At 45.2% G+C, this 15,250-nt stretch overlaps 1 protein-coding gene across 1 annotated transcript in view; it reads left to right on the forward strand.

Moving 5' to 3' along the window:
• Window positions 1-7,788, forward strand: part of TMEM242 (transmembrane protein 242) — a 33,679-nt gene extending 25,891 nt beyond the window's left edge. The window contains exon 4 of the mRNA XM_014846961.3: window positions 5,461-7,788. Within this exon, the coding sequence (XP_014702447.1) occupies window positions 5,461-5,559 (99 nt within the window). The 3' untranslated portion in view covers window positions 5,560-7,788. The remainder of the gene's footprint in view (window positions 1-5,460) is intronic.
• The last annotated feature ends 7,462 nt before the right edge of the window (window positions 7,789-15,250 follow it).

Here is a 15,250-nt window from a genome sequence, read left to right on the forward strand (position 1 = left end):
CCCGGTGACAGTCCCTCACCTGGGCCTTGAAAAAGGTGGCAGAAAGGGAGCTGCAAGTGGGGGAGGCGTGTGTGCACGGATGTGCACACACTCATGCACACATACGAGTGAAGCAGGATCATTAGGCTAAAAATGTGAAAATAATACTGATCTGGTTGGTAGCTGTTTTAAACTGTTTCGTGCAGTAAAAATACAAGCGTTTAGAAAGATGCCTGACAGTCAGAGGTGGTACAGTTACTGTCATTTTGGCAGAGAAAGGAAATGTCCCCAAATTTTGCAGTTACTAAAACTAAAGAGTGAGTGAAATCATCGTAGAACCACCTCTGAGAACCTGACCTGTTGGCACATTAAGTCAAGAATCACATAATTGCTCTTATTGGGCTGGGTCTTAGCAGCACAGTGGGCCCTGGCCCTAAGGTGCTCCAGGGTCGTCCCTGTTGCTCAGTTTACTTCACGTCAACAGAAAGCTTTTGCTTTTGAATTGTGCCCTGTTGTTAATCACTGTCATAAAAATTGGCCATTTTAATGAGTGCTTGAGGGCTTGTATTTCTCAGAAAGTTACACATTCACTTTTTATTCCTAAGTCGATTGACTTTACTGCAGATTCTAGACTTTATGCACGTGGTACAGTGAGGGAGAAAGTGAAGGTGCTTGTCTGAGTTTTACCTAAATGGTAATTCTGTAACTTAGAAAATGAGAAGCTGAGATTTTTAAATTCATGGTAGCCTTCCTAATGCAATTGACTATTAAATAAATAATACAGTGTGTTCAAACACATCTCAGGATCCATGGGAATGTCAACAGGCCTAATCACAATTGACAGGTGCCAGCATCTGCTAAGTTCAGCCAGTCCTGCTTAGCTGAATGTTATCAAGGAGACAGGACAGCAGTCCACCCACAAGAAGACCCTTTTCCATGCTGACCAGAGCTCCCGTACTATTTCATTGAAAACATTTAGAAGCTGTTCTGATTACTCAGGAAGCAATGTCATATAATGGGACTGATTGGTATGCGGAGCTCCCTGAAAGTGGGAAGAGTGGTGGTTCGGTTGTTCCAGGTGGTTCTAAGCACTTTTTAAGCTGAACTACACAGAGTTCCTCTTCCCCTTTGTCCAACCCTTGAGTTTTTATTCAGCCATGTTTCAGCCAAATTCAGTGTAATATTGAAGGGGGTCTGACTATGCCTTATGTCTGTTTTGTAATTCTCTTCACCATCAGTGTCAGTCGGGATAGGCCGGGTTATGCAACAGTAAAAAAACAATCTCCAGATGTGTGGCTTAAAACAGCAAAGCTTGATTTCTCTGGTAAATCCATTATGGGTTTACGCCACTCTCTAGGGACGCTGTCCTCCGCAAGCTGGCTCTGTACCTCATGTTGCTCTGATGTTGATGTCCCACATGATTGCTATGGAAAGGGAAGAGAGGCTGGGAGAATCAAACACCTGCATTCTGGAAGTGATGCCCCTTTCTTTTGCTCACATTTCATTAGCCAGAACTAGCCATGTAGTTACCTGACTTCAAAAGAGTGGAGAAGTATAACCCCCGTATCCAGAAGTAGATGAGTACTGGCTACTGGGGGACGTGGGTAATAATCTGCCAGTCCATTCTAAATAAAATGGTCACCATTGCAAGAGAGATATATTATAGCTTTTAAAGTCACTTTTAGTGAAAGCTGGTAGATGAGGAGAGGTTATAGAGATACTGTGTTTTTCCAGGTCACACAACCAGAGTGGCCATGTGTGGGGACAGAACCCTGGACAGAGCCTTATAAACCCTGTCACCGTGGATGGGTTAACCTCTCTGACCTCGGGTCCCTCACTTGTAAATGGTAGTCCTCATTTCTGCCACATGGACTTGTGAAGACTAAACAATAGCCTAAAGCTTAGTGCAGTGCCTGGCACATAGGTGATCTGAAAAGGCATTATTACTCCTGTTCAGGTAACGTTTATAGTCTTATTCTTTTATTTTATGAAAAGCTGAATTTTCAGGTTCTTCAAAATTCCTGCTGGCGCTGTAATTATTGATATATCCAGAAGCCTTCTCATCAGTCGGTCCCATAGAGCTTTCATCATTCTAACCCAGCACCAAAGCTGCCGGCAGACCTGCACCTGCCAGTGAGGAAATTGAAGCCAAATGAGCTAGTCAATGGCAAAGACGTTTTAAGACTTGGAGCTTTTAATTCCAATAACTGCCTATTTATTAGAATAGATGCTGTAAGGCTTTTCTCAGATTAATTAAATTAAGGACATATCCTGAGCTTTTAAGTAATTTTTCAGCATACCATATATTAGACCAAAATTTTTCATGTTTTTTCCCCTGCCAAGACACGCATGGTAAGTGTGCAGCAATATCTCCCATGTTTCACTCCTGGCATACTGGCTACGTGGCCCTTCACAGGGCTGTTGCAGTGTGAGTGAGAGTCAAATTATTGGAGACATAAGCTTGAATCTGTTCTAATATCTAAAAAGTCAGTCGTATTCAGTCTTCAGAATGTCCATATGAGTGACACATCACTTGTAATACATTTCCCAGTTGTCACGATGCACTATTTGAGAACCGCTGCCTTAGACAGTGCTACTTCCTGATGCTGTTACAGCCCAGCACGGTTGGGCACAAACATTGGGAGGTTCTTGGTGGGGCATTAAGGATGAGGTTCTTGGAGCAGTGGGCTCGGTGCCTAGGGAGTGCCATTCGTGTCTTAGTCTTCGTGGAGAGCAGCCGCTGGAGTTGTGCAGTGCACAGTGGCCCTGTGACCCACAGCCCCGGAAAAACGCTCCCTGGTCGGAGGAAAGGGAGGAGGAGGAGGAGGAGGAGGAGGACTGCAGGGAAGAGACCCAGCGTTTGGAAAATGCTCGTTCCCAGCCTGCCCCATCTTCACCAAACTTTTGGGGTACAGGGTAGGAGGATGGCTCTGTGGCAACAGCTGTGATTGTTAGCATGGAATTCAGTACATTTATTTTATAACCAAATTTGCTTAGACATACTCCACTGCTAAATCTTTCTGCAAGCTCATTTTTAAGCAGGAAAATGTTCTGTTGGCCTGTGATAGAGTATCACTAAGACCAACACCTCTGAACTGCAGATCAGAAATTGACACAGGTGAAAAAAACCAAAGGTTTTCATTTCCTATCCCTATAACATAAATTGTACAAGCTTAAAAACCTTCTATGGAGCCCCATTGTTTAATGCAACTTGAGGCCCTGTTGATAACAGTGTAGACTTTGCATTTCCATTTCCACAGCTGTGAAATTACAGAAGAGGGCTACGTGGTGGTCTTTATCCCACTTACCTCCCTTCCTTTACCTTGCTCTGAAGCCTGTCTGTTCTGAGTTGGCTATTTTTCAGATAAGGTCCCTTCTAGTGGTTCACTTACTTACTTATGACACTAGGAACAAGTAAATAATACAATACTTGGGAAATGAGAGGGGAAAAAAATTGGGCCAAGAAGAGGAAATGGGAAGACAACCCCCCGTCCTGAAGTAAGAGCAGGCACCCTTTCCTCTCCTACCCAGGCCTCGTCTGCGTTTCCCAGCCTCTCCCTTCTCAGTGACTAACCATGTTCTATGTCACTGAGAAGGCAGAATGCTAAATGGTTCTGTCCATGACCTGGCTATCTGACACCCCACTTGAAAACTCTGTGCTTAGGCTTAGTTGTAACAGATGTTCAACCAGAAAAGTGAAGCGAGAGAACCAGGCAGCACATTGCACACCCTGGCCAGGGATGTCTGTTGGTCAACTGAGAAAGTCTGTGCATGGTTCCTCAAGTCAAAGCATTTCTTTTTGTGGGCCATCCTAGACGTTTAGCATTTGTTCTCTCCCCGCCCCCACCCCCCCAAATGCAACCAGTGGTCGTGACCACCAAGTTGGCATGACACTCTATTTGAGAAGTGCTATTTGGAACTGCATGACCAGTCCCTCCCCAGGGATGCAGTTCTGCCTGGGGTTGAGAACCTCTCATGAAGGGGTCATCACAGTACCAACTACAGAGCTGCATGGAGGAGGGGGTTGGGGAGAGACATGTGCCGTGGACACGTGTGTCGTCAAGATTGGTGTCTGAGACCCAAACGTTGGCATGGACCTCCTACAGACTACATATAATGGGTAACCATATGTCTCTGCCAGTGTTAGAATATTTAAACCCAAGTGATATGTAACTATAATGCTTTAACAAATATACTATAATATTTACATCCTTATAAGCTTTGTTCTTGGAACACAACACATATTTTGATGATGCTGTGATGACAATAGCTGATGTATATTGAACACTCCCGTGTGTTAGGTGCTGTGCTTTATATGCATTATCTCACTTAATCCTTACAACTCTGTAAGCAGGTAGTTATCTCCATTCTACACACGTGGAAACTACCACTTAGAATAAGCAGCTTTCCCAAGTAGTGGAGTTAGAATTTGAACAGAGAGGTTCTCTGATACCCAGAATCTGTGCTGCTAACAGCAGCGCTACGATGACTGGATAAATGCCTAGGAATTTACAAGTCCCAAAAAGATTTCCCAATTTGGAAACAAGGTAATGATTCAGCTTCAAATTGAAATAAGTAGGCATCAATATAAAAGAAAGATTAGCCAACTCTCCAATTAACCACTCCAGAGATGACTTGGATGTTGCTGATGAATCCAGGGTGCTTCACAAATTTGACTGAGGATAGCTGCATCCTTGAGCTATATGGCTGAGATGTGGCTCATGAGAACATTGTCTCTGTGCTGTAGTGCTTCTGAAATAATATCTTCATAATAGGACCGTAGAGATTAAAAAGAATGAACCAAAGACTGTACATTAGTATACTCTGCGATTATCCAACTCCCATAAATTAGCGTTCCCTCCCTCAGGGCAGCACACACCTTTGCTGGAGCCAGGTGCTCCTCGCTGACCCCTGCTCTGCCTCTCAGATTCCAAATCAACCTGTGCTGGTAAAATCTCTGCATAGATCTTTAAGCACTGTCTGGCACAGAAGAACATTCTAGTTTATCTGCCATTCATGGATTCATTCTTTATTACCCCCTACTAAGTTTCTTCTCTCCACTCCTTCCCTCTGGCTCCTAAATCCTAACTTTGCATGGCCTCAGTATATCCATTTATTCCGATGGGTTGAAATCCCATTCTCAGCTGCGTCTTTATATATGAAAGCCAACAATACATACTGTTCTTCTGGTAGGGAATAAATGTCACAGGGGGTTGACAACTTACAGCATGTTGCCTTCCAGATTCAGAGTGGAGTTTTATGTTATTTTAGGCCCAATAGATTTATACTTGGATGAAGAAAACAAGTGCATCTCATTTTCTTTCAAGGCAGCTAGAACACGGTCCTTAGCTTTCATTGGTCTTGCTTTGCTCCATACCCATAAGCAATGCATTTTCATCCGATCAGTAATGGTGTCCATCTCTAATTGCTTTGGCTCTTTCCCTCTTTAACATTTGATGACTTGTTTTTTTCTTCTTTCAGATGAAAGACTTTCGAAATAAAATGCAATCAATATTTCCAGCAATTCCCAAGAACGCCGAATCGGCTGTTGAGTGGGAGGAAGCATTGAAATCCAAATGAGATGAGCGTGGTGGAGGAAGTCCACAGTGATGGTGACGGGAAGAGTGGCTCTGGAGACAAACCACAACAGCACAGGGACTCGACTGATTTCTCCTCAGGAGCGCGTGCAGACTGTCGACTGAACCTGCGGGATGGATGGCGTTCAGTGTCCTCACAGGAGGCCGACAGACAGGCTTTCTTTAACATTGATGTGGGGGTGGGGGTGAGTGGGTGTTGGGGGGGAGTAAAGTTTTCCCAAAGTGAGGGAGACTACTTAAAAATAATTATATGGATAACTTCTCTATGTGGAGGAGATCCCAGGGGAAGTACTTCTGTTTTCGGCTCTAACAGTTGAAACCAAGTTTTATACCTGAAAAAAATTTAAAATAACATATGATGGAAACTCTTTATAAACAGACTTGGAACAGCAGTAGTATTTCACTGTGTCTAATTAAATCAGTTTCAGCAGCCTTTCTTGTCAGTATGTCATTGTCAGAACTTGAAAGACTTGCTCCTGTTAGGCAGAGTCCGTAGTGACCGGTTAATAGGTAAATCCTGTGCGTTGGGCTGTCGTGTGGCTTGGCTGTCCTGAATGCACTTTGATTCACACGTGCTAGTTATTTACCTGATGACCTCACCTTAAGGCCCTGTAAATTCTTAGACAAGAAGCCAGTCACAGATTATGATAACTTGAAAAGGTACAGTCCTGCTAGAATAATAAGAATGGGTATAAAGTGTAGGTTTTGAGAAGTTGGTTTGGGCCCCTAAACATTGACTAACAGTTGGCAGTTTTGTCTTAGTTGTCAATATAAAAATAGCCCAGTTATCACCCATCTTAAAAAATATTTTAACCAGAAGGTGCCCTGAGTCTTGAATCTCAATATGAAGTATTTAGCACTGCCTCCTGATGAAATTACTACTGGTAAATTGTTTTTTTTTTTTTAAAGATTGGCACCTGAGCTAACAACTGTTGCCAATCTTTTTTTTTTTTTTTCTGCTTTATCTTCCCAAACCTCCCGTACATAGTTGTATATCTTAGTTGCAAGTCCTTCTAGTTGTGGGATGTGGGACGCCGCCTCAAAGTGGCCTGACGAGCGGTGCCATGTCCGCGCCCGGGATCCGAACCCTGGGCCGCCGCAGCGGAGTGCACGAATTTAACCACTCGGCCACCGAGCCGGCCCCTACTGATAAATTCTTATATATACACCCAACCCTTCCCTGTCCTCCATGATCTCTTATGGAAAACAGAATAATATTTACATGCAATTATTTTTACTGGAGATTAAAATTTTTAAAGAAAACTACTTTAATATGTCAGTATGTCCAGAAAAATAGCCTCTGGTTGAATATCAGGTGTGCAATTTCTTTATAATTACTTAGGCTCTAATTAGCAATCAGGTTTAATAAAGCACATTTGAAATTTATCTGTTATAATGAAACCTTTTAGTGCTAAGGAAAATTTTTTAAATGAAATGTCAAGTGCACAATGTAACATTTTTCTCTGGCCCGTATTACCCTGTTAAAATCGCTGTGTTGTTAATTAATGAAACAGGTGTGGTCAGCATCGGGATTCATATGTAACCTGTTAAAAATCCAAGACTAAAAACAGGAAAGGATTGTGAAATTTCTCAGGGTACGTGGAGTAGCAGCAGCACTTCACTCATCTCTCATTTTTAACTAAATCCCTGCTAAGAAAAGATTTCCAGCCTTTGAATGAAATGAAGGAAGGAAGGGCAGGATGGCCCAACTGATCACATTGTTGTCCAATTATTAGTCTGAGTCTAGGGGTATAGGGGTGTGCCCTGTTCCCACAGGGCCTGCCACATGGGAGGCCTGAGGGAATGAATGTTTGCATAATATTTGTGTGGCGTGCCTGATGTCTACAACACCCTTTCCATGCACGTCCCTTGTCCTTGAGGGATGGCAGGGGGCTCCCATAAGAATGATCGTGAAGCACCTGCTGAGGGAAGGTTGATGGGGACGGATTCGTAGAATAGGTACCAAGCATAGGCTCCACTTGCATTTGAAAAGCAAAAATGAAGAAATAAGGATGAAAGTTAAAAGGAAAACAAACAATATAACTAAAGAATTTTTCTACAGTCGGAACTCCGATATCGGAAGATTTAGTCGTTTGTCTATTCCTTTTATACCAGAGGCATATTGTTAAATTGGTTAATGGGAAGGAAAAATGTTTAACAGATAATGTTATTCTTTATGTGAAGTACCATCTGTATATTGAGTTCTGAATGTTCCTGGATATGGAAGAGAGGAAATGTTATGGAATTTCAAGTTTGCCTTCTTTGCTGTCTTTATCTTGGGTAGAGTATGACAAACATAATCACATTTATCTCCTGGAGCATAAAGAGTTTTAATCACCCTATTAACCAGGATGACATTTTTCACAGACTTAAAAAGGAATAGAACAGACATTATCTCCCCATAAGCAATCCATTTCATGGAGGCTGAGCACTAGAAATTTTTTAAAGGGTGGATAACACAAGCCATTTCTATTTCACGTGTAAGCTAACATTAAGGCGGCTTTCCATGAGAATGTTGCTTACACTGACTGTTAAGCTTTACATTTAGAATCTCAGTGCCCCAAAGAGCTATCAGAGAAAGCAATACAGAGAAAACCTGGTGGGCAGGGAGGGGGTGGCTCCCAAGGCCTCAGGTGCCATTGAAGGAAAAAAACACGTATGCTGGTAAGTTACTGCTGCCCTTGAAAAATTTCTCCATGCGTTGCTGTTATTTTCAGAGTCAATGAAATATGGTTCCTGAACAACCTGGGAATGAAGACGAGGGCAGGGGAACTACATTCCCAGCAGCCTATCTCTACAAGAACTGTGGATTCTAACGATATGGGGAGCAAGCGGCTGGTGAGGCCCAGCAGAGCTGAGGCGAGACCACAGGTGACCCCCACACCATCGCCCTGACACAGGCTCATGATGGAAACAACCTTTCCTGGCCTGCTCGGTCGGAAGTTGGCACCTAATCACCTCACCTGTCATACATTCTGCTTAGTTTCGTGGATAGTATGGGACTCAACTTGCAAATTAATCATTGCAACCTAAGGGGAAAATGTAAGAAATTAAGAGGAAAAAAAGCCCATGGGGACAAAAGTAATTAAAATCCACTGAATTTAGCTGTTTCACTTGGGGCAAAATTTAATCTCTTGTAGGTCTAGTTCATGGAGAATGTTGTATATTTTCACCTCATTTTCATGTATCTTCTTTAGAAGTAAATAGTTAAGTACCAGTGAAAATCAACCAGATAAAATATAAAATTATTTCTGCAAATAGTTAAATTTCTCAGGAAAGATAGTAAAATAGACACTTTTATAGTATTTTATCATGACAAGTGAGATGTTTTTCCTTTCTGCCAGGAGTCATTGAATAGTACGTCAAGCATTTGGGTCTCTGTATTGGTTTTATCAGGATTGATCCAAAGAGTGTGCTTTTGAGAGTATAGAAGTGGAAGGTAAGCATGTCTTGCAAGCAGTGACGTTAATCTGTAATAATGAGTGAGGCTTTTAGCAAATTTTGTCTGATGGCAGACAACTCAGTTTTGGAGAAAATTAGAATAACAGTTACCAAGAAGTACACAGAATTCTACTTTTCTGCCCAGTATTAGCAGAGTGAGTCAGGACCTTAATTTATATTTTTTACATAAGCTGCGTCAGGCCGTTAGTCTCATTAGCATTTGATGAGGCATGACCACTAACTAAAAAAGAAAACCAATAGTAAAAAACAGGCAGGAAAGCCTGTTAATGACAGAAGGGCAAGGTCATGCTTAATGGACTCTCCTAAGACGCCGCCTCAGGCAGACTGAGGAAGCTTCGCACACTTACAGAACATCTACTACCTGCTCATCGGAAAACGCTCCCCAAATTCATCTTCACGCTGCCCCTGCAGCCCTGGGCTTAGAGTGGGGGTCCAAGTCTCCAGCCTGACTGACACTCCATGGGACACGTGCAGGGGGCTGCCTGGCACTCGAGGCTCCACCTGCAGACCCAGGTCTCCTGCACGCGTGGGTCCACTGTCTGAAGGGAACACGGTGACAGCACTGAATATAAAAGAAAGCTTGGACTGGACAGTCCTTACCCAGTTGTGCCAAACTCTGCAGAGTCCCTTTGCTCTACCAACCTGGGTGATGGGAATGTGTTTATTTTATTTTATTATTGTCTTCTTCAACTGTTCCTGTTGGAGAGGCTGAATCCCTTTGTCTTCTATTCTGAGTGAAGCCCAGAGGGTAGACATCCTCATCCGGAAACATTGGGTGGTTACCAACAGTGGGCCATCACCGCCGCTGGCTTGTGACCCTTCCATGTCTTCAGTCCATAGTGGCCGCCGCTACTCAGTGGCTGATCCTTCAGCTGGGATAGAGGTTACAAAGCTAAGAAAGTTCTAGTGTAGTAAATTTCACGCAAAGCTAAAGTAGGACCTCTTGTCAAAAGACCTGAATGATTGGGGAAACCCTGTGCTCTGAGCTTGCTCGTGGGGGAGGCCTGATTCTTTCTTCATAGATTCTTATTAATAATGATTGAGGTAAAATGTCTGTAGAAACAGCACATTGTCAAGTCTAACAACTCCCTGTTTAAGAGAGAGACTCTTCTGCAGCGTAGTAAGTGAGGAGAGAGGCTGAACCCTAGCAGTGGAGGACGCACGGAAGTGGCCTCGATGTCCCTTCCTCAGGCGTGTCCAGAGCTGGAGGAGGACGGCACTTCAACCTGCAAGGTGGGGCTCCAGCTCAGTAAATCAACCTGTGTCCCGGTTTTCCCGTGTCTTTCCAGATATCTCTCACAAAGATGTTCCCGTGGGAGTTGTCCAAATTTGGCGTCTCTGATATGTCTACTAATAATGAGTTGGGGGTGGAATCCACACTCTTCACAGGAGTGAGTTAGCTTTAACTGCCTGAGATTCCAAATATTACTGAAGGAGCAGGGAGTGAAGAGCTGGGTTAAAAACACAGGGTCAGGTGAAACCTTAGAGAAACACCCACACTGCTGACAGAGGCGGGCATTCATCCCTGCATAGTTTCTTCAGGTTTGGGACCAAGCCCATAATAAACCCTTAGTAAATATAGGGAGAAAGTGAGAGAGAGGGAGGAAGGAAAAGAAGGAAGGAGATAGGGAGGGAAGGGGAGAGTGTAGATGGAAATAAGGAAGCAAAGAGGGGAGGGAGGAAAGGAAGGGAGAGGCGGGCAGAGGGAGGACCAGAAGAGGGAGGGAGAGGAGGAGGGAGGGACTGTCTCACTGAGAAGAGGATCCAGGTGCCCAAGACCACACCCCCGGCTCCTGGTGAAACTGACATTTACCTTGTCACCCATGCTGACCACACTGACCTCAGCCACCAAAACTGAAGAAGATAAAAATCACATCAGAATAATGAAAAGTTAGTTTCTGAGGTGGGTCCTGGGCCCTTGCAGGGGTTTCTAATTCTCAGTCCGATGAGTAGATAGTCCAAAAAATTTTAAAAAGCCAGATCCTAACGCATTCGCCAACTCTGACCTACCGAGCAGGAAGAAACAGGTAAGAGGAAGATCCATGCAAACAAATATTACTCAGGGTGACCTTGTGTCCGGCCAAAGAGAAGGGGGCAGTCTCGCTGTGAAGGACCTGGTCAGGCTCCCAGAGGTACGATGGCGGAGCATTCTCCCTGAAAACACGATCTCAAAAAAAAAAAAAAAAATTCCTGGCAGTTCTCATTTCATTTTAGAAACCTCACTGTCCTCTCATTTGTTATATTGTCAATAGCATCTAGAAATAAGGCTCCTTCCCCATCCCTGGGGGTGGAGAGTTTCATTTTGTATCCAGAGAACCTGAGCGGAAGTTTTACTCTCAGAGTACCGAGGAGTAGGAAGAGCCCTGGGCTTGGGTCACCTGGGCACAGAGCTGTCCATTGAAGAAATTAGACAGAAACCAACCCACTGTCCACTTCCCTGTGAACCTAACATGCCCTAGAAAAAGTCCAACAATTCTACCTAATCTACCCAATTTGTGCCTTTGATGTAAGCCTCAGCATTACATCTTACTCTTTCACTCGTCACTAAATCACTTGGAGCTGAGTGCCATCACACATTAATTACCTAGCATGACAAGCCCTCAGCTCAGCTGGTTTGCCCTGGTTGTGTCTGCCGGGAGGCAGCGGGAGTTATTAGAAAAGTTCGGGCTGGCAGGTTAATATCCTCCCTTCCGGTATCAATGTGTGGTGCCACACTCCGTGCCTGGGCTTTAAGAACTAAAATTAAAAACAGCTCTCTCAAATGCATGACGGGCTGAGAGTCTTACGGGCCCTGAGCCATCCTGACCGGGTGCAATGACTTTATTCTCTGTGGCTCCAAACTTCTAAATCACCCGCTCATAGTTGCTGCTCGGCGGCCTGAGAGCTAGGCCACCCCACTCTGGTCATATCCAGTGGAGGTCAGTGACAGGGCAGGCCAGGAGGCAGCCGCCTTCTCTAAGACAGCAGCATCTCCAGTAAGGACAGTGATCAACTCCTGAGTTAAGCAGAGCTCCCAGGAGGTGTGTAGCTCTGAATGCCTGTGTGTGTTTGATCTGGCCCACAAAACATTCCTAACACCACTTGTGTTCAGCTTCAGGTGCACTCCAGCTAAACACAAGGCACCTCCAGTTGAGAAGCAGCATCACTGGTTCTGATGTGGAGCACACATGCCCTCCCCAAGCTTCCCCCACCCCCTTCATTCCCCTGAGGCTGCCAGAAGATGATGCCACACCTCCCTCTTGGGCTCAGTCCTCTGACTCATCTAGATGTTCTCCGTCTCCTTTTTGTCTTTCAGGTCCTCCTTCTTCACAAATGCCTGGAAAATCCTATTCATAAGCAAAGGAACATTTCCTCCAGCCTGGGGATGTCTTCCCAACCTCTTGGCTGGCAGGTCAAGGCAGGGATAATAGTTCTTGGGGTTTTGATGACTTGTCATGTTTCTCTGGGTGCTCTGCACCAGCGCCTGCAGAAACTCTTCACACATTCTCCAGGGGTCATGTGCACGGATCTTGCCTCAGGACCAGCCCCAGCTCTCCAAAAGGAGACTCAGTGAGCCGCAGACTGGCAGGTGAAATCAGCCTCGGCTTTTGCTTTTTTCTTTCAGAACAAGGACCTGTTGATGAGTGATTTTGCAATGCAATGCGTCTGATTCCATCTTGTGACCTCTTCTTATGCTGTGCCAACAACCTTCAGGGCACGTTTCTCTGTCCTGAAGATTCTTTGATTTGTTCTCGAGGGGTCGTCTGCTCTTCGGAGGCTTGTGTTCTGGGACACAAGTTCTGCCCATGAGTTCTGCCCAGAGCCCTTTCCTCAGCTGGGAGCCTCCTTCCTGGCTCCGGGGCAGTCATTTCCCAAACCTCATCCTTGTTCACGCTTGTTATTAAGAGTCTCCATTCAGTACCATGATACGCCAATGAACATTTTCTCTGCAGCGCAAACTCCCTCACGACAAACCCTGTTATAAACATTTAAAAATTCTTCACAATCACACAGCACCCATGGAAACATTGCTGAGCTGTATGATCCCACCCTGCATGGCTTAATGTGGATTGTGGGTTGCATATTAATAGGTCTCATTGGTGCTAACTTTTCTTTTCTTTTTTTTCCCCTTTTTCTCCCCAAAGCCCCCTGGTACACAGTTGCATATTTTTAGTTGTGGGTCCTTCTAGTTGTGCTACGTGGGACGCCGCCTCAGCATGGCCTGATGAGCGGTGCCATGTCTGTGCCCAGGATCCGAACCGGCAAAACCCTGGGCCGCTGAAGTGGAGCACACGGACTTAACCACTCGGCCACAGGGCCAGCCCCCTAACTTTTCTTTTTTCACAAGACAAAATGAGAGCGAACGGCAGAGGTGTAACTGAGCGGGACCACGGCCTCTCTCTAGGGTGAGATGTTGTTTGAACTGCACGGTGGCTGTGGATGGGAGCGTAGCATCCACCCCGACACCATTCTCCGGTCCTAGTGTGACGGCGAGAGATGGACAGGCCACTCCACCTTCCTGTCAACAGCATCAGAGAAGGCAGGAATCAACTCGAGTTCAGGGACAGTGGGGTCAGGTCCTGCTGGCAGCCGCCCCACAAGCCCCCTCTGGAGACTTCTGGGGTCTGATCCCGTATTCCGGGGTCTCCTTGGGAGGGAGCGTTAGATAAGACCCACTTAGGGAGGAAGAGTCACTGGTCCAAACATAATAATAACAGTGGCGCTCGTGTGGCATTTACCGTATGTCAGGAGCTGTTCTGAAGACTTGCCTATATTAACTCATTTGATCCTCACAATAGCCCAGGAGACAGGAGCACACTGGGGCCTGGAGAGGCGAAGGAACTTTTCCCAAGGTCACTCGGACTCAGACTAGGAGAAATAACCCGCCCAAGGTCGCACATCTAATGACTGTCCCAGCCAGGATTCAAAGGCACATCCAACTTACACAGCGGCCTCCCCTCCATCTGTCAAGGCGCAGACTGGGAGGGAAAGACAATTTCAGCCTGAAATCCGTGCATTTGCAGGGAGGCCTCTCCGGCCAGGGTGGCCCCAGGGAGGAGGCCAGGCCCAAGCTGTCGCCTCTTGTAGCCCATGTGCCCGACTCTTGAAGCTGTGCACTGCGTCCCCCTTGTACCTGCCCCTCTAGCTTCAGGCTCCCATCACCTTCCTCAGAGGCCCTTGCAGTTGTCACCAAAGAAAACACAGTCCCAGAGATGCGCTGATGTCCCTTGGAGAGCTAATACACTGCCTGCAACTTCATTTTCTTTATTCAGATAATGAAACTTCAGCAAGTCTTCATGTTTCCATCTTCGCTTTAGCTGCCAGAGAGCTCGGCACGAAGTTTAACATTGCGTCATAGTAATTTTATCAGCTTCTCTGCTTCCTCCTCCTTCTGCATGAGTTTCCAAGTTTCTATTCCCATTTTAGCAAACTTAATGTGCACATGTCTTTTACTGGAAGCTGCCTCCAATCCTTTTTAGAAGCTGACGGCGTATAAATTATAAATAAAAGTAAATACCGTTCAAATCTTTCCACTGTGGCTTTCTTATTTCTGGAGTTATCTGAAGTCCTGACTTGGCGTTTGTGATAAAGTCAACACAAAACATTTCGTGCACCGACACGTTTTTAAATTTCTGTTTCTGTAAAAGATCCTGGGCCGGTGTAATGCTGGAACTCACAACCGAAAACTTTTCAAGGAAAAGCAATTTGTAAACAGTGTTCCTTCCTGCAGTGGCTGTTTGCAATGCCTCACTTAAGCCTTAACAAGCATTGTTTAAAACCTGGGGGTTATTCTTAGCTAGCTGGGCACAGCCGAAGTGGGAGGCAGTCCTGCTCGGTGAAGAACAGCCTCGGGGAATTTACGCTTTAGCACAGAGATTCCTGTGTCATTCCTTTTCTTTCCGCCGCAAGAGGGACCAGAGGAAGACAGGACGTCCTGGCTGATATGATAGAGAGTGCAGAGAGGTAAACTGAGGCTACTACCTCTGTAATTAGTTTAACTCTAAAGGGAGTTCTGGTTCTAACTGAGCAGAGACCCCTGAGCTACCCAGGGTCGGGACAAAGGCACCCTCTGACCTAAGGCTGGGGAGGGTGAGGAAGGGATGATGGGCGTCTTTGTTACATGCCTTTATTTTTTGAAATTTTAGGCTAAGGGATTAGATAGTTTACTACCTAATGCTGTCAGTATTTAGCAGTTGTAATAGAAAGAAATATGGGATGAAATGGAATAGAAG

The sequence above is a fragment of the Equus asinus genome, chromosome 1, assembly GCF_041296235.1.
Source record: "Equus asinus isolate D_3611 breed Donkey chromosome 1, EquAss-T2T_v2, whole genome shotgun sequence".
In the NCBI taxonomy this organism is placed as follows: domain Eukaryota; kingdom Metazoa; phylum Chordata; class Mammalia; order Perissodactyla; family Equidae; genus Equus; species Equus asinus.